Source organism: Pavona decussata, unplaced genomic scaffold (assembly GCF_977016875.1).
Source record: "Pavona decussata unplaced genomic scaffold, jaPavDecu1.1 SCAFFOLD_47, whole genome shotgun sequence".
NCBI lineage: Eukaryota > Metazoa > Cnidaria > Anthozoa > Scleractinia > Agariciidae > Pavona > Pavona decussata.
The window spans coordinates 1161916-1182388 of NW_028145469.1; the positions used below are offsets into that span (position 1 = coordinate 1161916).

The window sequence follows — 20473 nt, forward strand, 5'->3', positions numbered from 1 at the left end:
ACGGCTCCCAAATCCAAATCTCTTACCTCGGGTAACGTTTTGATGACTTTTTAATGACTACAAGCATTTTACACCAGCTGTAAAAAACTTACAATCCGTAGTACATTTCCACAAAAACCATGCCATGTGCTCTCATCCGGGTACAAAAACAAAAAAACAACGTCATGTCCGATTACACGAAATGTCATTAAGATGTAAACAATCAAAATAAAGTCTGACGATTTTATGGCGGTAACATCCTCCCCCCGTGTTCGGCTGAGTTAAATGGGCGAACACTCTTCTAGGAGGGCTAGTTTCACAACAGGACGCTTCATCAAACCAAACTTGGTCTTCACTTCAGCTGATCTCACGACATTGTCGTGGCCAGGGAAAACTCTCACAATTCTGCCAAGAGGCCAGGAGCCTCTCGGGGTTCCATAGTCTACCACAAGCACCAAATCACCAATCTTAACATTCGCCATAGGTTGAAACCACTTCTTGCGAACAGCTAAACCAGGCAGATACTCTCGCAACCAACGATTCCAGATGTGGGCGGTGATAACTTGTGCCTGACGCCAACGCTTCTGAGACGATATCTCTTTTTCAGCAAAAATACCAGGTGGCAGATTAGGAGATGCTCTACCAATAATAAAATGATTTGGAGTCAGCGCTTCAAGATCCTCCACATCAGAGCTGACTTCAGTCAAAGGACGACTGTTGACTAGCCACTCAACTTCAGTAATGGCGGTCACTAATACTTCATCCGTGAGGACTTGATTCCGCAGGACAGCATCAAGGGCTTTCTTACAAGACCTCACCAAACGCTCCCATATTCCCCCCATATGGGGTGCGGCGGGTGGATTAAATACCCACTGAATTCCTTCTTGGCTCAGCGTATTTGCAATTCGATCTTGATTCCACTCACAAAGGCATTCTTTTAACTCGCGGTTGGCTCCCACGAAGTTTGTTCCATTGTCAGAGTAGATGACAGTTGGTTTACCTCGTCTTGCTATAAACCGTCGAAGACACATGATGAAAGAGTCAGTAGACAAAGAGTGCGCAACTTCCAAATGCACACCTCTTGTCACAAGACAAGTAAAGAGGCAACCATATCTCTTTTCTTCCTTCCTGAGATGCTTCACTTTTAGTGGACCAAAGAAATCTACTCCAACTTTCGAGAATGCCGGTGCAACTTGTAGACGATCAGAGGGAAGGCCAGCCATCAATGGTGCTTCTGGTTTTGCTCTTCGCCTTCTGCAATAAGAGCACTGATACAGAATCTTTCGTACTGTTGCACGGCAGCGCAGAATCCAGTACTGTTGTCTTAATTCGTTTCGGACATGTCCAACGCCTTCATGTTTAAGCTTCTCATGGCAGTTTATGATGATAAGACGGCTCAGCTCATGCTCAGGTGACAACACCAAAGGGTGGCGGCCAGAATATGGTATATTGGCTCTCTCAATCCGACCACCAACACGAACCATTCCTTCTTCGTCCAAGAAGGGTGAAAGAGAAACCAATTTGCTCTTGCTTGAAATGGGTAGAATTTTCTTAAGAGTGGCAACTTCTTGGGGAAAGGACTCTGCTTGAGCCTTGCGGATCCAGAATTTCCGAGCTTGCTCCAACTCTTCAACTGACAACAGACCAATTCGACGTTCAGCCACTGAGCGTCTGCAGTTGTAAATAAACCGAAAACTGAAGGCAGTTACTCTGAGGAGTCGCGTCAAGGATGAGTACTTATCCAAAGAAATGAATTTACGCCTTGAATCTTGCACTGCACCAGTCCAATTTACTGCCATTTCTTGGGTTTGCAGGTCATTCATAGGTTGGTTGGAGGCCTCAAGTTTTGAATTCCCCTTTGGCCACTTCTCTTCAGGGAGATGTAGGAAGGCCGGACCATTTAGCCACCTGCTCTCTGACCCGATCGATCTAACCGGAAGTCCCCTGCTTCCATCATCTGCAGGGTTTAATGGACCAGGACAGTGGTTCCATTGACTGGGTTCCGTCATGTCCAGAATCTCACCAATTCGATTAGCGATAAATGCAGGGTGGCGCTTTGACTCCCCACGAATCCACTGAAATACAGTGCTACTGTCAGTCCAAAGGTATTTAGAATCAATGTTGTAATCATGCTCCTTGATTACTACAGCAGATAACCTCGCACTCAATACTGCGGCCTGCAGTTCAAGCTTAGGAATGCTCAACGGCTTCTTGGGTGCTACTCGCGTCTTAGCTGTAACAAAGGCACACCTCACAGCTCCACTGGCATAGCTGAATCTAAAGTAAGCTACTGAGCAGAATGCCAGTTCACTGGCATCTCCAAATACATGCAGCTCAATAACAGATGGATTGTCCACAACATGACGATAAAAACGGGGAACAAAGAATTCTGAAAGCCCCTCCAGTTCCTCCTGCCATTTGGACCACTCTATGAGGAATTCTGGTGGTGGTGCATCATCCCAGCCAATACCAAACTGCCACACTTGTTGAAGAAGGATTTTTGCTCGCACCAGGAATGGAGCCAGGAACCCAATTGGATCGAACAATGATGCTATCAGACTCAGAATTTTGCGTCGCGTGTCTGCCAAGTCCCTTTTAACCCCCTGTAGACAAAACAGTCAGAATTAGTGTCCCAAATGACACCAAGAGCACGTTCCACAGGCATGACAATTTCTTCTTCAACCACCTTTACAGAGGGAGCTCTCTCTGATACTGGTATACGCTCGATCACTTCCTTCTCATTTGAGATCCATTTGGTCAAGTTAAATCCTGCAAGCTTCAGCATTGCAACCAGTTGCTGTTGCAGCTCCAGAGCTTTGCTGCTCGATTCCACGGACTTGAAGAAGTCATCCATGTAGAAGTTTCGCTTTACTGCAAGGGCAGCAGTTGGAAACTGCAGTTTATTTTCTTCTGCACTTCTAAGAAGCGCATAGTTAGAACAAGTTGGTGCACACTTGGCTCCAAAGATGTGACGCTGGTATTGATAGACTTCTGCTTCAGATCCAGGTGATTGACGCCACAGAAAACGAAGGGCAGCTTGATCCTCTGGCGGGACAGCAACTTGATTAAACATCGCTTCGATGTCTCCAGAAATTGCAATCCGATCCTCTCGAAATCGCATGAAAATTCCCACAAGATTGTTCATTAAGTCTGGACCACTCAGAAGATGACTGTTTAGTGATGAGCCTTGAAACTTAGCAGCAGCATCACATACTCGTCTAACCTTTCCAGGTTTGCTGGGATTTAGAACAGGGTGATGAGGCAGATACCATTTGTGCTTCACGGGTGCATTTACTTCTTCCTTAGTCAGCTTCTTGATGTACCCTTTCTCTAAGTCTGAGCTGATGGTTTTCTCATAGGCAGCTGCTAACTCAGGATCTCGTTGGAGTCTCCTTTCCAGAAGATTAAGACGATGGACTGCCACAATGCGGTTGTCAGGGAGTCTGATGTTCTGATCTTTCCAAATCAACGGAACCTCATATCGACCATCCACCTTTCGGGTTTTCTCATTCAGAAACTTCATGACATTTGCATCCTCAACTGAATGTTGGGTATCATAGTCATAGCGGCAACCAAAGTTCTCAGTCCGCCACCAAGATTTCACTGTTTCATGGAGCTCTTCATCCGCAGTCACCACATGAACTTTACAAACTGACTCACTGTCTTGAATATAACCAGGTAGGCGGCCAGTAATAGCCCACCCAAGTTCAGTACGAATTCCAATTGGTGACCCTTTCGGTCCACTTCGGGTTTCCAGTGGCACAATAAGCTCTGGGACATCACTGCCTAGAAGTAGAGTGACCTGTGTTCCAGCAACTTCGGTCAACTCTAAGTCCAACAGGTGTGGCCATTTCTCCTGTATTTCCTTGAGTTCCACCTTTCTTTCAGGTACATTCAGGCGATCAACTACCAGGACTCCATCCACATCAAATCGATTACCAAGATCGTTCAATGGACTGACTTGTAAACTTACACGCCTTGTCAACAGTTCGGATGTTTTCTGAATTCCATTTAACAACACGCTTTCTAACGGACCATCCAAACCAAGGTTACGGGCAACATCTGCTAACAGCAAACTGCATGTGCTTCCAGTGTCTAACATTGCATACGTGTTGAAGTATCCCTTTGGACCATAAAGTGTTACAGGTACCACTTGTAACAAAACTGAGTCTCTGTTTCTATGAGATGCGCTAGAATGTTCATTGGATGAGGTTGCTGCTACGGAATCACTCCTTTCCAAGGGGGTGACGCTCCTTATAGAGTGCAATAATGCATTGTGAGGTCGCGTACATCCATTGACACCACACTGCTTCCTATTAGGACAGTTGTTGAGCCAATGCCCAGATTGAAGGCAACGAAAACACAACTTATGTTTCTGAACTTCACTGAGACGTTCCTCAACACTCATAGCTTTGAATTTGGAACAATCAGACAAGTTATGTTGCTGTCCGTCTCCCAAAAGGCACAATTTTGTAGGCTTCTGATGAGATGAATAATTACCAGAGAAAGTGCTCTGCCTTTCAGTTCCTCCACTGGGAATACCTGACCGAAATTTGTTCTTAAAGGGCTGAAATGGGAACTTAGGGCTTGATATCCTTGTATAGCAATCATCATAGATCTCTGCCTGCCCTTTCAACCAGTTGCACAAGTCAACCAGGGTCGGTCGCTGCTGGTTTGTAGCCTTGATGTAGTCTTTCCATTTAACTCTGAGTTCTGGGGACAGCTTATCCACCGCAAGAGAAAGGTTAGCTTCAGCTGCCAGATCATTCTCGTATCCAAACCTCTTGAAAGTCCACACAGTGGTTGACACCACATCTGATAGATTCCTCACTTCATGGGGTTTGTCATTCTGTAGTCGTGCAGTTTTTCTCAATCTGTCCAGCGTGACTTTTACAACAAGAGAAGGTTTTCCAAACCTGCTTTCCAATTCCTTCAGTGCCTCGTAGTAAGAATCTCCACTGTAACCATACCCTTCAATTGCAGACTTAGCTTTACCGACCACAGAGTTCTGAAGATGTTGCATCTTTTCATTAAGGGAGAGATTAGCATCATGAACAATTGATTTAAACATTGATGACCAGTCAGACCAATGCAAGGGATCTCCATCAAACTTGCTAAGCTGTAGCTTGGGAAGACAATCACGTGTAGAATAGCCATAAATCACTTGTTTTTGGTCAGCTATAACTGGTGTAATGTCAGGCTGAGAACATGAATTAGGCAAATCTCCAATCCATGACTGTAGCACCTTTACAGGCCTTGACTTACTCAAAGGACCAACAAATGGGATACTAAACTTTGGTTGTTGAAACGATGGGGATGATGTAACAGTACACGAGGTGTTATTAGTTGACAACGCAGTTTCACAACTTGTTTGTGCTTGTTTCACAAGACCAGGGGGTGGTTGAGAGACCACACACTGTTCAGCAGTAGAAGAAGGAATTATTTCCAAAGAATCATCCTCAAAATCAAGCAATCGATTAGATAAAGACTCGTGATCATACCTAACAGTGTTTGCTGCCTTTTCAAGGATTTCAGCTTCGGCTGCAAGGCGTGCAGCCTCGTCTTCGGCTTCTTGAGTTTTTCTCCTTTCTTCGGCTTCAAATCTAACTCTCTCAGCTTCGTATTGGACCAGTTCAAGTTTCCTTTTTAGCTCCAATTGTTGCTCAAACTCTTGCTTTCGTCGCTGTTCCTCCATAGCAAGTTGTTTTGCTTTGATTTCCGCCGAAGTCACCTTTGCTCGGATTTCATGAGCACTTCTACTCGAAATTTTACTCGCCTTTAGCGAGCTCAATCCACTAACGCTTTCGTCTGCTCTTTGCTCAAGATGGGCTTCAGCCTCTAATTTCACTTCCTGAACTCTTTCCAGTTCCACTTCGTACCAAGTGAGGGCTTTTTCGTGCTCGTTTTCCGGAATAACAGCCACCAGTCGATCATTTAGAACACGTGCTTCGTTTATACATTCTTCCAGAATATGAACATATCCGCGGATAATGGCCTTTCTTCCAAACTGCTCGATAGAACTGTTCAATTTCTTAATGGTATTCGTAATTCGTCGCTTCACAGACGCTCGCTTGTTTCTCAGGATAACAATTTGTGTATTCATAGTTCCACGCACTTCCAAATGCAGACCGCCATCGGTCGGATCGGTCGATTCCATGACAAATTCTTCGATTCACTCGTCGTATCCGGTTCGTTTAGGACCAGAAAAATGTTCCCGCGGCTCCCAAATCCAAATCTCTTACCTCGGGTAACATTTTGATGACTTTTTAATGACTACAAGCATTTTACACCAGCTGTAAAAAACTTACAATCCGTAGTACATTTCCACAAAAACCATGCCATGTGCTCTCATCCGGGTACAAAAACAAAAAAACAACGTCATGTCCGATTACACGAAATGTCATTAAGATGTAAACAATCAAAATAAAGTCTGACGATTTTATGGCGGTAACACAGAGAATGAATGCAAGACATTATCCATTGCACTTTCATTGAGGGATTCACAGATACTTGCAGACACCATATGGGAGTCATCATTAAGAGACCATTTAAAGAGGAGGTTTCTTCAAGGAGTGGCAGAGCAATGTGAGAATCTGGGAAAAACTAAGAGGGGAGAGAAGCCTTCTGTTTTAAAGGACAAAACATGCAATGCATTGAAAACCTTTTCTTGGTTCAAGATTCTCGAAGAAGGTGAAGAGAAATGTCCTGACATTCTTGATTTCATTGTTGCCATATGTGCACCTTCACATCGGGAGCAACTCAACAAATCAAAGAAGGGAGAAACCAGGGTTCCAGCTATTGGTCTAGCTTATGCATTGATGGTACACCAAGCTAACCAACAACTTAGTCTTGTTCAAAGAATGAACACCCTGATTTTATGTCATGGACATGCAGATAAGATGGTATGTCTCTTGTATAGTGCTTTTTTACCCCACTGGGAGGAACTCTCATTTGTAAGCTATTTTGGTATGTGCTATAGAATAGGGTATGGTTTTGCAGGTTCTCCATTCCTTAAATTGGGAATCTTTTTTACCCCTTTTTTGGTATGGTGATCCCAGTGTACTCCTTAAAAGCGGGTTCCCTTGATGCTTGACTTCTATATTACAGAAAAGAAATAACGACCTGATCACACAGTTCTTTCGATTTTCTATCCTTAAATAGACCTCTCAGTAGGGTCAGTGTTTTAAGAACCTTTTACACACCTTTTCTAAATTGACTGGAGTTACCTCATTGATATACAGAGAAGGTCTCGGTAACTGGTACCAAACTTTAAGAGCACACTGGGATAAGTTATTTCCCACAGGAGTCAATAGGGGCCTCAAGAATTGAAGTCCTAATAATAAACACTTATTGAGTAGTCCAAATCAGTTGTAAATTGAAAAACATTTCAACCTAATCTCAAATCCAGATCTTGAGTATAAATATTATATTGTCTACTGTATTTCCAGGGTAATTAAGTAAAGAGTTAAAAGATTGCCACAAATCACTTCAACTATGTTGCTAAGTGAGTGTGGTGATGAAAGAGCTAAAAATTCTGATTGTCCAGGATAACAGAACATTAGAAGATGTAACAACAGATGTATTTTACGCAAAACAACTCTGCATATTTCTATTTTCTACATATTTCAGAGTTATGGACGTTTTGAAAAAGAAGGGGTATGCTTGTCACACACTTCCATGATCAATCTACTGGACTTGATGGGAGGGCACTTCCATGACAAGATTGTAGAACTGGTCAAAAAGGGAAGGAAATTCTACACTGTTAATGATAATTTGAACTGCAAAACAACAGTGAAGAATATGAGGGTAGATCACAGAAACAAGCAACACAACTGGTTTGCAAGCATTGTTGTTTTTGACAGGATTGATTTCAGCCACTTGGACAATGTCAGGCCACTTGGTGATATCCAGACCTTTTCAAACGAGAATTACCTCCTCACTCCAGAAGAAGTCAAGAAACTTCAGTCAGATTTCAAAGTTCTTGTGGGGAGAATATTTCTAGAGTTCTTCAAGCAACCTCAATTTGCAGCAGTCAAGAAGTTGGTACCACAGCACATTCTCCACTGGTACACTAAGGAAATGAGCTCAAAGTCAGAGGTGTTTCCACTTCCAGTTCAATTTAAAGATGAGAAAAAATATTCAGATGTGGTAGACATCTTGGCAAGTCATGAAGCCACATTTGAAACCATTTTTAGAGCTGCTAGTGAAAATGAAGACCTTGAAAGAGAGACCTGCATCCCAGCTGACTTCAACTGTCCATCTGGTGGTGATCAATTGACAAGAGTGCGATTTACTTATGGGCGCAAACTGAGGGCTGGAGCTCACACTTCTAAGGACCGACTGGAACATACTCAGCCTGATGTAATAGAGTTGTTCCATACGAAACAAGCATTCTTAACTGTAAGTATAAAACCAAAACATAATTTTGTTTATGATGCTTATATCATACAATATAGGTGACAGGAAAACTACTAAGTCTATAGTTGCCATCATATGACTTCAGATACTTCACAAATTCCTTTTCTAGTTGTTCCTGTTATTATACTGTTTAACCATATAAACACATGTACAAAAGAGCAAACTAAGTTCAGCCTCATCAGGCAACACGCCCCAGCTGATTGAATTGCTCCACAAAAGTATGGAACAAAATTGTGTTATCCAGGCCGGGCAAAACAAAAACAAAACAAAGAAACAAAATTTTCTTTGAAATTAACAAAATAGAGTACCTTATATGATAGTAGCTAATCTGTTCTCCAGTGCAGATTTAAACAAATCAAAACCTCTTTTATACAAAACTGGTCTTAAAATATATTTTTTGAAATTAATTGGAAAAACATAAATTTAAGAGCCTGCTTTTAAATTATGGAGTTTAGACTCCACTGAGCAAAATAATTATATAATAATATTATGTTACTAATATTGATTAACAGCTAATAAATGATGTCCTGATGAACCAGAATTCAGCACGTGAAATTGGCACACTGAAGTATTTTAGAGAGCGGATTATGCGCTACAATGTCCCAACAACTGTCAAAAACAACCCTGATGCATATGAGGAGTTCTTTGTCTCAGTTGGAAGGGCCTACTTGGTGGAAGCATTCCTAGAATTCTTTGGTATGGAGAAAACTGAAAGTGAGCCAACAAAAAACTTGCCTGAACAAAATGCAAGTGTGGAGGCAAAGAAGGAACACTTTGACAAAGTGCTTGGAAAATTTGTTGACTGCCATGTTTTTCACTTAGGTGTGACAGTTGATGACAAAGTACAGAACTATGGCCTCTCTCTAATTGAACTGTTTGTGTTTCTCACACAGCTGAATGACACAATTCATGAGGGTGATGGGGATAGAAATGTAATTAACTGGAAGTACCTATTGTGGGTTTTCAAAGCCAATAATAACTTGTCAAAGTATGCAATTGAAGGGATGTACTTCCTAACTTTGGTCAAGTGCATGCTGACACATCAAATGTCTGAGCGCGTGATATGGGGAAGAGAGACCAACAAGAAAGGAAAACTTGGAGCCAACATGCCAAATGATTTGGAAATGGAGCATACCATCAAGAGCACAAAAACCCTGATAACATCAATGGGGGCAAACAAAACTGAGAAGGCTGTGCTTCGTAGCTCAATGTCAGTCACTGGGGTCACTGAATCCTTTTATGCTTATGATGAGAGTTCAAATGTCAACCCACCATCAACTGCTCACACTAAAAAAAGTGCTGTCAGAGATGAAAGGATTATGCTGGGGGATCTGAGGTTGCTAAGGCCATTCAAATGCATTCCACTGCATGAGCCTCATCCTTCATTCCCAGGAATGTTAAAGAGTGTCAGAGAGAAAATTAACTTGGGTGAATTTTTTCGGTGGCTTGAAAGGCATAAGAGACAGCTTGCAAGAGGTCTACCTGTAACTCCTGAAAATGAAGAATCTGAATCGTCTGATGCAGATGATTAAGTGAGTTCAATACCAAGACAAGGGTGAAATTTAGTTAATATTATCATAGAAAGTTGAAAACTTAACTTACTGTACCACTAACAATTTCATTTAATTTGCTCACTTCTTATGAATATGAAATTGATACAAGATTGCTTGCAGTTTGTCTATCCCTTACAGTTTATCAATTTTTTTACATTGTGTTGTTCAAAAAAATATATACATACATACCCACCCTCCCCCTCCCCCTGTCCCCTACACAGAAGATTTTTTGGGTTCACCCCCTACACTTTATCATTGTATTTAGTAAATTACTTCTTATGAATATCAAATTGTTACAAGATTGCTTGCAGTTTGTCTATCCCTTACAGTTAATCAATTTTTTTACGTTGTGTTGTTCAAAAAAATATATACATACCTACCCACCCTCCCCCTCCCCCTGTCCCCTACACAGAAGATTTTTTGGGTTCACCCCCTACACTTTATCATTGTATTTAGTAAATTACTTCTTATGAATATCAAATTGTTACAAGATTGCTTGCAGTTTGTCTATCCCTTACAGTTAATCAATTTTTTTTACATTGTGTTGTTCAAAAAAATATATACATACCCACCCTCCCCCTCTCCCTGTCCCCTACACAGAAGATTTTTTGGGTTCACCCCCTACACTTTATCATTGTATTTAGTAAATTAAAATTTTTCCAGTAGCTGACATATCAGAAGATGGTGTCCAAAAAGTGAACAAGTGGCCAAGAGGTGAAGCTTTGGTAACTGCTTTGACAATCTGAGGACAATCTTACAGCAAGGACAGTATCCATACCAGCAAGGCAGAAATGAACTAAGTTGTACAAGCATCCTGGCCTGAAAGGAATATTAATATGTACTAGACAGTCTCCTAGTCAAAGTTCACTTCACTTTATGGAAGAAAAATAGTCTTTTTGCAGAAGCTGGGAAAGGCAAAACTAAAAATATGGTGGCAAATATGTGACTGTTTAGTAACTAAAGGTATAGTGTATTTGGGAAATTAATGGAGGGCTATTAAGTAACCCTCCAATTAATTTTCCCAAACTCACTTTACTTTGTTTAACACAGTTTCAACCAAATTTTTAGTTTTGCCTTTGATATCCCCAGCTGCAAAAAGATTATTTTGATGTACTTAAGGGCATGCCTCTTTGGATGTGACATCAGTTATGACTTGTAAAATCTTTTCAGCATGTTTTTTTCTCCAAACTGGGAGTTTCTTCATTACACTATCAAGAGTACAGAGTCCTCGAAGTGTTGAACACACTTCATCAATTACTTCCATTGTTAGTCCCGAGCACATGCTCAGACACAGATAGTTATCACTGGCCTCGACTTCTTCTTTATATCTTATAAGCTCTAACTTAATTTCTTCAACCTGATTTCCAGAGAGAAGCAAGTTCCTATCAGTGATGCAAATATTTCCAAGGGCCAAAACACCTTTATGCAACTCAACACATTCAGAACACTGACAGTCATTTCGACAGATGTCACAGCAGCTGTGTTTCTCTTGAGCACTCGGAATGCCAAACTCAAAGTGGTTAAGCACAATTTTTCTCCGGCATGTATTTCTGGGGTTTTTACAGTAATCTTTCATAATGGGTTCCATTCCTTCAATATTGGCACCAATATCATTGTTGTTAAAGTAAAGGGTTGATGTGGCAGGTCTCCCATCTCTTCCAGCTCTTCCACTTTCTTGGAAAAAAGTTTCCATAGTCCGGGGAACGCCAAAATGAATCACCCTTTGAACACAAGGAGAATCAACCCCCATTCCAAAGGCCACTGTGGCAAATATTACTCTTTGTGTGCATGATTCTGTCACAATGCTATTTATAATTTCACTTTTCATTTGTTCAGTCTGTGGAGAATGAAACTGAGCAAACAGTCTGTTTTGAGGAATTTGGGAAGCCCCAATAGGGTAGAACTGGTGATCCCCAAGCTTTCTATCCATAAAGGCATACCCAACTCCACACAGTTCTAATGATGAGTATATAATAGTGACAGGCATTTTAACATTGGAGGTGATAAGTTCATCTGCTATGGGCAAAAGGATTTCTTCAAACTGGTCAACATTACTTTGTTTGAGAAACGAGGGCCTTTGCAGTACTTCATAAAAAATGTTAGCCCTGTCAGGATTTGCAGTAACAAGTTTGGGATCTTTCATATTCAAACTTTTTATGATAGTCGCTTGGTACTCCTTTGTTGCTGTTGCTGTCATGGCAACAATCTTAGCTGTGGGGAATACTGAGGAAAGTGTTCCTAGTTTACTGTAATCTTCTCTGAAGTTGTGCCCCCTAGACAAAAATATAAGTAAGAAAATGCTTGCTGTAGTCGAACACTGGAATGCCACTATTCTTACCTTAACAATGAGACAATTTCAATTTGGTAACTAGAATATGGATAACAAGAAAGTTGAATCAAAAAGGGAGTATCAATTAAGTAAGCCTCTTCAATACATGTAGGTTGTTGGAAGGACGAAGCATAAAAGAAGCTGCAATAGTCTTTATATGTACATTTTTCATACTGTAGTAGCATTACAGGGAGGTTGCTGAATAACAAATTTCACCACCTCTCCTTGATCCTGCATAGATATTATATTGGGCGAAATTTGATAATGTTCACTACTGGGGTAATGTTCAAGGTTCACTGTTTTGATATTTTTTGTGATGTAAAAACATACCTTTGTGTGGCTGGCTTAATATTAAGATTTATGACTTAATGACATCAGGGGGGCAAACATCAATACAAGAAAATGATTTTTCTCATTGAATTGTTTTCAAGGTTTTTAAAAATGAATTTATCTAGAAATCTCAGCAGTGTTGCTTTGAGCTTTTTGAACATTAATTTAATTCTTTAGTTCCCCACTAGTTTTCTGCAAGTAAGATTTGCCTATCACAATTTGATAATTGTGTTACTTAGGGAAGTTTTAAAGTCATAGAAATTGAAGGGCTTACTGTGGAGGGAGGATACATTGCTGTTTCGTTGCAGAAAATGGTTAACATTTTAGTTGAACACACAGACACTGTAGGCACAGCAACAAATAGTGGGGATATATATTTTTCTATTTATCTTCCATGTTGCTACTTTTATGGCCCCAAAATACCTTCACACCTTCCTATTACTTTAATTTTTGATGAACTCAAGCAGGCCATCAAGCTCCATCAGAAGGGAGTGAAGCAAATACCACTGTCTAAAGGGATTACTGTCAAAACCATCGCAGAAGGAACAACAGAGATAAAAAAATCTGAAGATTTAGAATCAAATCCAGTGAATCTTTTTTGATAAGCATTCAGATTTGAAATCCTTATTTGAATTTATTAAAAGGAATGCAACAACTATTTGGAATCACCAAAGGAAACATACCCTAAAAACACACTGCATCAAGAGGTCTGAGTAAGAGACTTACTTGTAGCTGAATTCTTAACGTCGGACATAATTGGGTGTTTACCATTTTTATACACAAAACCATCAGGTCCAGGCAAAAACCTTAAATAATTAAATTCAGCCGTGTGGGGGAACAAAGGGTAGCTTAACTGGCAGCTCATAATTTCTGAATCTTTCGACATGAAATGACATTGAATCATTTGGCTTTCCAAGTCGAGTTTTAGATTTCTGTGCCTAAATGGTAAGCACCTATTGAGCTTAAACTTAACAGCAAGATGCATAATCAGTAAAAAAAAAAAAAGTGTAGAGAATTAAAACTACTTTACCACTCAATGATGCAGTGTGCCTCATCTACCACAATGGCCACAACGTTTTCCTGGTATAGCTTCGATAAAAATAGCTCCCTGCACTGCCTGTTGCTCACTGCTACTTCGGGGTGGACAAAAATAATATGAAATTTTCCTTCTTTTAGGACTGACTGCAAACTTTCTTCAATACAACCATCTACCTCACTCCCGCAAAGACGCAAGCTGGTACAACTTATTCCGATTGAGTTAAGTTTATTTAGTTGATCGTCGATGATAGCGTTGAGTGGAGGTACCACAATTACAATTGAATTGTTCTCAGCACATTTTTCATCGGCCAGATGATCACAAAGGGAAGGAAGCAACTGATAAATTAGCGATTTACCGTAGCCAGTGGGAAGAACAATTAAACAATCCCGCTTGTTGACTGCAATCGCTTCCAGTGCTTCTTTTTGTTTTGATTTAAGTCGTAAGTTTACTTGTCCTCTAGACCTTAGAACGGCGCGAAGAGCACCCTCGAAATCCATTTTACCACACAATAATAATAACAATTTCGAGCAGTCGGTCATACTGCACGGTGGACAAAGGACGATGGGTAGGCCCGTATTCCGGGCCTCAAATCGAACTTTACCAGATCTCCCCTCCACCTGACCGTGGGAGATCTGGGTACGAGATTAGTCTCAGTTCACTCATAAATGAGTAGAGATATAAGTTATTGCCATGGTTTGACTAAGGAAGAATCAATGTATTCAATTATACTTAAGAAAGATTCACAGCTATGTAAACGTCTGTGTAGCGAGAAGCTGAAAAGTGTAAAATTTTGAGTTTCCGCTAGGTGAAATCTGAGCTTCCGGTAGGGTGACCGTTTTTCGTGGTTTTCTGCCGTTAAATGGAATATTTCAAAAAACTAACCTCATATCCTTCAGTCACTTACCTAGGCCTACAAACTTACAAAGTATGAGCGAAATCGATTTTTTGACCGTGGCCACCATTTCTTTGATTTTTACTGACAATCACTCTTAATTTCTTTTCAACAACATAGGGACCAAAAAATGTAGCTTGAAGTGGACTTCCAGGGACTGGAAGTAAAGCAAGAACCTTCTGGCCTGGCTCAAATTTACGTTCCACTGAGTCAAGATCATACCTAGCCTTCATAGATTTCTGAGCTGAAACTAGATTTGCTCTAGCTAATTCACATGCCCTTGGGAGCTTAGTGCGGAAATCTGAAACATACTGTAAAAGGTTTAAAGAATCTACATTATCAGAAAGGAACTTTACCTTAAAAAGCTTAAGAGGCCCTCTCACAGTGTGTCCAAAAACGATCTCAAACGGACTAAAGCCTAAAGGCTCCTGAAGACTCTCTTGCTGCAAATAAGAGTAAGTGAATACCCTCATCCCAGTCCTTTTCAGTGTCAAAACACTAAGTGCGAATCATATTCTTGTATGTCTGGTGTAATCTTTCAAGTGAGCCTTGACTCTCAGGATGGTAAGCAGAGGACCTGTACTGCTTAATCCCCAGTTCATGCATCACCTGCTGGAAAATACCGGACATGGAAGTTTGAACCCTGGTTAGACTGGATGGACTTTGGAGAGCCAAATACTGAGAAAAATTTGGTCAAAGCTTTCACAATGGTTTTTGCCTTTATATCCCTCAGGGGTATGGCTTCAGGAAATCTGGTGGATGCACACATGATGGTCAACAGATACTGGTTGCCAGATCTCGTCTTGGGTAGAGGACCAACGCAATCAATAATTATCCTGCTGAACGGTTCTTCAAAGGCTAGGATTGGCTGCAGTGGGGCTTTTGGTATTGCTTGGTTAGGTTTTCCAACAACTTGGCAGGTATGACAAGACCTACAAAATTCAGGCACATCCTTCTTCAGGTTAGGCCAATAAAAATGATTCAATATTTTCTGATAGGTCTTGTTTACCCCAAGATGTCCAGCAAGCGTTGTTTCATTTGTTGTGCTAAGTATCTCCACCAGTAAGCTTTGGGAATCACAACCTGATACTTGACAGTCCACTCATCCTCAGCAGGAACGTCAGGTGGTCTCCACTTTCGCATCAACACATCGTTTTCAACAAAGTAACAAACAGGATTTTTAGAAATTTCACTTTCATCAACAGCCTTTTGAAACAGGCAGGATATTTCTGGGTCTTTATGTTGCTCTTTAATAAGACTTTCTTTAGATAAACTTCCCTCAGAGGGTTTGAATCCCTCATCGACTTTAAAAGCTTGGCTGAAGAATGTTTCAGACAAGTCAACCTCAGAACTAGTATTCTCTTCAAGAGCCTCTTTTCTACTCATGGCTCGAGTAACAGCACATGACGGGTATAATCCCGGATGCTCACTTTCTATAGGATTAGGAACCTGATCAAAACAAGGTTTATCATAGATAAAAGGGCTAACAACTACTTTATCCCCTGCAAGGTCATTGCGAAGAAGAAGGTGTACTCCATCAAAAGGTAAAGAAGATCTAATGCCAAGGGTAACAAGTCCTGAAACTATGTTTGATGACAAATAAACATTATGAAGAGGAACAGATGTATAATCTGACGAATCTACTGATAATAAGGACATTAGCACCAGCAGACGACTGTTCAGAAAATGGCAAAGTATCTGCCAGTAAAAAGGATTGTGAGGCCCCAGTATCCCTCAAAATTCTAATAGGGGAAGCACTAGACAAATCACTTGTCAATGAAACAAAACCATCATGAATGAATGGTTCAAAAGTCTACATAATAGGTTAAGATGGGAGATTAAAATTCCTGTTCATATCATCAGAGTCTGAAAAAGATTTCACCTCATGAAGTGTGTCACCCAGACTGTCACAACTTTGAGGTATAGTTTGCTTAGATGTAATAAAACCAGTGAGCTTGGCTTCAGTTTGTGCCTGCTGTTTTCTTTTTAATTTGAAGCAATCTGATAATAAGTGACCACCCCTTTTACAGCAATTACAGACATCAAAATTAAAAGGTTTGTTTGTCACTTCCGGTTTAGATTTCTGAGCAGGTGGAATGAATTTGGGACTTGAAAGTATTTCGTCATGAAAATTCTGCTTCTTCGGATCTTGCTTGCCAAGGTTTCTTGATTGGCCAGATCAACGCAAACCATTTTGACGACTGCAAGAAAAGGACTGGTGGGGCTTATCAGCGAATGAAATCCTATGAGTCAGAGAGTAATCATCGGCAAGACGGGCAGCTTCATCAAGAGTTTCTACCTTTTGCTTGTCAATATAAGTTCGAACATCACTGTGAATACACCCTTTAAACTCCTCAATTACGATCAGTTGTCTTAACTTATTAGAATCATCATTAATCTTCTGCGAGGAACACCAGCGATCAAATAACTGTTTTTTTGTCCTAGTAAATTCCACATAGGTTTGTTTACTTTCTTTCTCACAATTATGAAACCTTTGTCGGTACGCCTCTGACACTAATTCATAACCCTTCAGAATTAACTGTTTAACAAAATCATAATTTGAAGCTTGCTGTACTGATAACTGAGTATAAATTTCTCTAGCCTTACCCGTTACGACGCTCTGCAATAACATGGTCCAGTAATCTTTGGGCCATTTTAGATTCTCTGCTACTTTCTCAAAATGTAGAAAATACTTATCAACCGCAACTTTTTGAAAAGGTGGGACCAGCCTAATATGTTTTGTTATATCAAAATTAGAACTTGAAGTGGTCCCAGTAGGTCTTGATCCTAATTTCTCTTCTAATTCCAAAAGTTTGAGGAACGTTCGAAAAATGTACGACAAGCAAAGCTTCATAAACAAATTTCTCCCGGACAGGCCCCCAATTGTTACAGACGCAAATGTAAAGCGACAAAGCAATCGTCTGCAACAAACGGTGAATCAGACGACATTCGTGAACAAGAACACGTACTTGATTTAATATAACACAACCTGCACTTAACATAAACTCTAAGTCAGTACGATCAAATATATAAATGTTCGAATGCTTATCTGCCTGGTTTAAGTGTCCATATAGTCTTATGGTTGAGGAACATCCAATGGAGAGAGCAGAGCAAAGGAAAATCCAGAACGAAAGTAGCAAAAGTCTTTTCTCTTTCACAACTACATATTCCCAGGGCTGTTCTATATTTATCCACAAACGTGTGCTGGCTACATTCCAAAATATGGGCATTAGCAATAATTACATAATAGGAACGCGTGTGACATAAATACGCGTGACTAAAATAAAACAACTGTTTATAAATGGAGGTGTGCACCTTGTAACAAAAGGATATTCATTTGTGCAAATAAAGGTGCAGAAGGTGCAAGGTGATTAGAATTTGTCATATCTCGCACAGCCCGGTTTTGAAGGAGAAAACTGTGATTTAAGTTTGTTACATAAGTAGAAGACCAAACTGTAGTACAATAAGTTAAATAGGGATAAATTAAGGTATAATACAAAGATTTTTTTTAAATCATCTTTATTGTGTTTCTTTTCAAAGGATATTTGCAATAATACATTTTACAATACTAACATAAAGCTATTGATAGTAATATTACATCGTTAATAAAATATTACATAGTAATATAACAGAAATATTGCGTAGTATTACAATGTTAAGTTTACATCACACAAAACAAAGTTTACAAATACTACATAAATTAAGATACAGGAAATTTACAGAAAACGATCTTATATATACAATCAACAAAAATGTGCAAAATTCTGCCATTAAGCAAAGAAAAGTTTCTGTTGGCCCAAGGTGACCGCTATGTATTTTTCTAATTGTATCTTATCCTGCACTGATATTTTAAAGTCAATAAGAGATGATTTTTCGTTATTTAACGCATTAACGTAAAGGAAATACTTTCCAAGTATTATTAGATGATTGAGGGCTAAACATGGTGGGTTCAGTTGGCGAATGATTCCATATATAACGTCTTGGGGGGAAAGAACTTACTGAAGGTTGCATAATTGCAAAATCCAATTTTGAAATTCAGACCAAAAGATTGACGCTTGCACACATTCAACAAACAGGTGTGTAACAGTTTGGTGTGTTGCTGGGCAGAACGGAGAGTGCGGAGACGAAACTTTTTTCAGTTTATACAATAATGAGTTAGTGAATAAAATATGGTGAATGATTTTGTATTGGAACATAATTAATTTTGTCTCTTTTGTAGCTTTAAATGGTAAAAGATAAATCTTAGAAAAATCGTCACGCAGAAAGTTATAATATCCAAACCTTTTTTCAGCAGTGGGACGTGGTAATTTTTGCCGGGCAAGAAGTTCTTGATATAAAATGTTACAGGAGATCGGTTTACTTAAAATACATGAGCTTAATGCAGGCATTGGACTGCTTTCATTTTTGAACAAAAGTTTTTTCCATTCACTCGGGATGGCCGACACAAGGCTGTGATAGTGTAAAAAATGACATCTTTTTATATGAAATTTATTGGCTAGCACTTCAAACGGAAAAAAACAGTTTTCCTGAACGTCGAAGAGATCTATTATCTGCTTGATGCCGTTTTGGCGCCATTTGGAGTAAAAAACGGATTTTCCTTTAACCTTTTTAAATCTGTTGTTCCAAATGATTTCCTGAAGCACGGCTTCTTTGTTTTCAGGAGTGCATTGCTTAATTTCTTGCCAATAACAAATGACTTGTTTATAGAATGACGGCATGTGTTTGTTAAGATTAAGAAGTTTCGTGTCGTAATTACAATTAAACAGTTCTATTCCACCTACATTGGCTAAGAAATAAGTTGGAATATACTTCCACGGAGCGTCAATTCCAGAATCAAAGGTGTTTTACCCAAGTAAGTTTCAACGCTTTATTGAAGAAAGAGAAATCTTTCATTCCTAAACCGCCTTCTTTTTTATTTTTAATCAAAGTTGTTTTACGAATCTTCGCTGGTTTATGGTTCCAAATAAAATCAAAAGTTAGTTTGTTAACTTTGTCTGCAAAATGCTCCGGAGTTTCCAAGACACTACAGACAAATATAAGCTTGGACAGAGCTAAGGTTTTGACAATATTTATTCTACCTTGCAATGAGATGTCTCTTTGAGACCACATATTAAGGGTCTTTTTTAATGTTTCCAATTTTTCGGAGAAATTTTTTTAATGGCGGTTTCGTGGTTGTAAGAAAAGTGAACGCCTAAGGCATATACTGGTTCATGACTGAGCCGAAGGTTAAAAATTGCGTCTTTCCGGTGACTTAGTGATCCTAGCCAAAGCATTTCAGATTTCAATTGATTTATCTTTAATCCAGAACAACTTTCAAACGTGGTCAACAAATCGAAGAGGTTCGAAACTGATTGTACATCAGCTAACAGAGCGGTTGTGTCATCTGCGAACTGGGTTAGCTTTACTTCTTGGTTAGCTTGAACCTTGATTCTCTTGATAATGTCTGAGTGTCTGATTGACTGAGCTAGAAGCTCAATAGCAATCACAAATAACATCCCTGAAAGAGGGCAACCCTGACGTACACCTCGTTGTAAGAAAAAATGTTTCGAGGCGTGGCCGTTGTTGAGCACACAACTAGAAATGTTTTTATAGAATACTTCGACCCACTGACGCAGTTGAGGGCCGAAGTTGAAGCTTGAAAGAGGGGGACATGGGGGGCCCTGAACACCGCAACATCGCAAAAGAAATTAACGAACACGGCATCACCGCAAGAAAATTCGTTGAAACACCGTCACCGCAACAATTCTTTTTAGCTACATGATTTTAACGTCTACACGTGAAGTAATACTTTTATACCTAATCAACTTGCTACAAAATAAACACATCAAAACGTACGCTTGTCAATGCATGACATGCATGCCTACGCGTTGATACTGTTGATACCCGTAAATCAGTTTTCTTGTACTTACCGGGAGGGCTCGTTTGTGTGAAGG

General features: G+C 39.9%; 3 protein-coding genes across 3 annotated transcripts; 1 reads left to right on the top strand and 2 right to left on the bottom strand.

Annotated features, from left to right (window-relative positions):
* Positions 1-260: 260 nt before the first annotated feature.
* On the bottom strand, positions 261-6136 carry LOC146482168 (uncharacterized). The gene is made up of 2 exons (XM_085107367.1): positions 2666-6136; positions 261-2582 (listed from the first exon to the last, which is right to left on the bottom strand). Exons 1-2 carry the CDS (start codon positions 6134-6136, stop codon positions 261-263), a joined length of 5793 nt encoding a protein of 1930 aa, XP_084963493.1.
* Positions 6137-7129: 993 nt separating this feature from the next.
* Positions 7130-9929, top strand: LOC146482169 (uncharacterized). Its single transcript, XM_085107451.1, has 2 exons — positions 7130-8379; positions 8910-9929. Exons 1-2 carry the CDS (start codon positions 7657-7659, stop codon positions 9927-9929), a joined length of 1743 nt encoding a protein of 580 aa, XP_084963577.1. The 5' UTR covers positions 7130-7656.
* Positions 9930-10575: 646 nt separating this feature from the next.
* LOC146482170 (uncharacterized) lies at positions 10576-14145 on the bottom strand. Its single transcript, XM_085107369.1, has 2 exons — positions 13640-14145; positions 10576-12223 (listed from the first exon to the last, which is right to left on the bottom strand). The coding sequence occupies exons 1-2, from the start codon at positions 14143-14145 to the stop codon at positions 11065-11067; spliced, it is 1665 nt and encodes a 554-aa protein (XP_084963495.1). The 3' UTR covers positions 10576-11064.
* Between the last annotated feature and the right edge of the window lie 6328 nt (positions 14146-20473).

What these genes read in the sequence shown, in the direction of transcription:
- LOC146482168 (XM_085107367.1), bottom strand. Translation starts at nt 6,136, where the DNA reads ATGGAATCGACCGATCCGACCGATGGCGGTCTGCATTTGGAAGTGCGT. An exon ending in AGAGAGCTCCCTCTGTAAAG is followed by an intron (nt 2,583 to 2,665) that starts GTGGTTGAAGAA and finishes TTTTGTCTACAG; the next exon opens with GGGGTTAAAAGGGACTTGGC.
- LOC146482170 (XM_085107369.1), bottom strand. Translation starts at nt 14,145, where the DNA reads ATGGATTTCGAGGGTGCTCTTCGCGCCGTTCTAAGGTCTAGAGGACAA. An exon ending in GCACACTGCATCATTGAGTG is followed by an intron (nt 12,224 to 13,639) that starts GTAAAGTAGTTT and finishes ATTTTTGTCTAG; the next exon opens with GGGGCACAACTTCAGAGAAG.
- LOC146482169 (XM_085107451.1), top strand. Translation starts at nt 7,657, where the DNA reads ATGATCAATCTACTGGACTTGATGGGAGGGCACTTCCATGACAAGATT. An exon ending in CGAAACAAGCATTCTTAACT is followed by an intron (nt 8,380 to 8,909) that starts GTAAGTATAAAA and finishes ATTGATTAACAG; the next exon opens with CTAATAAATGATGTCCTGAT.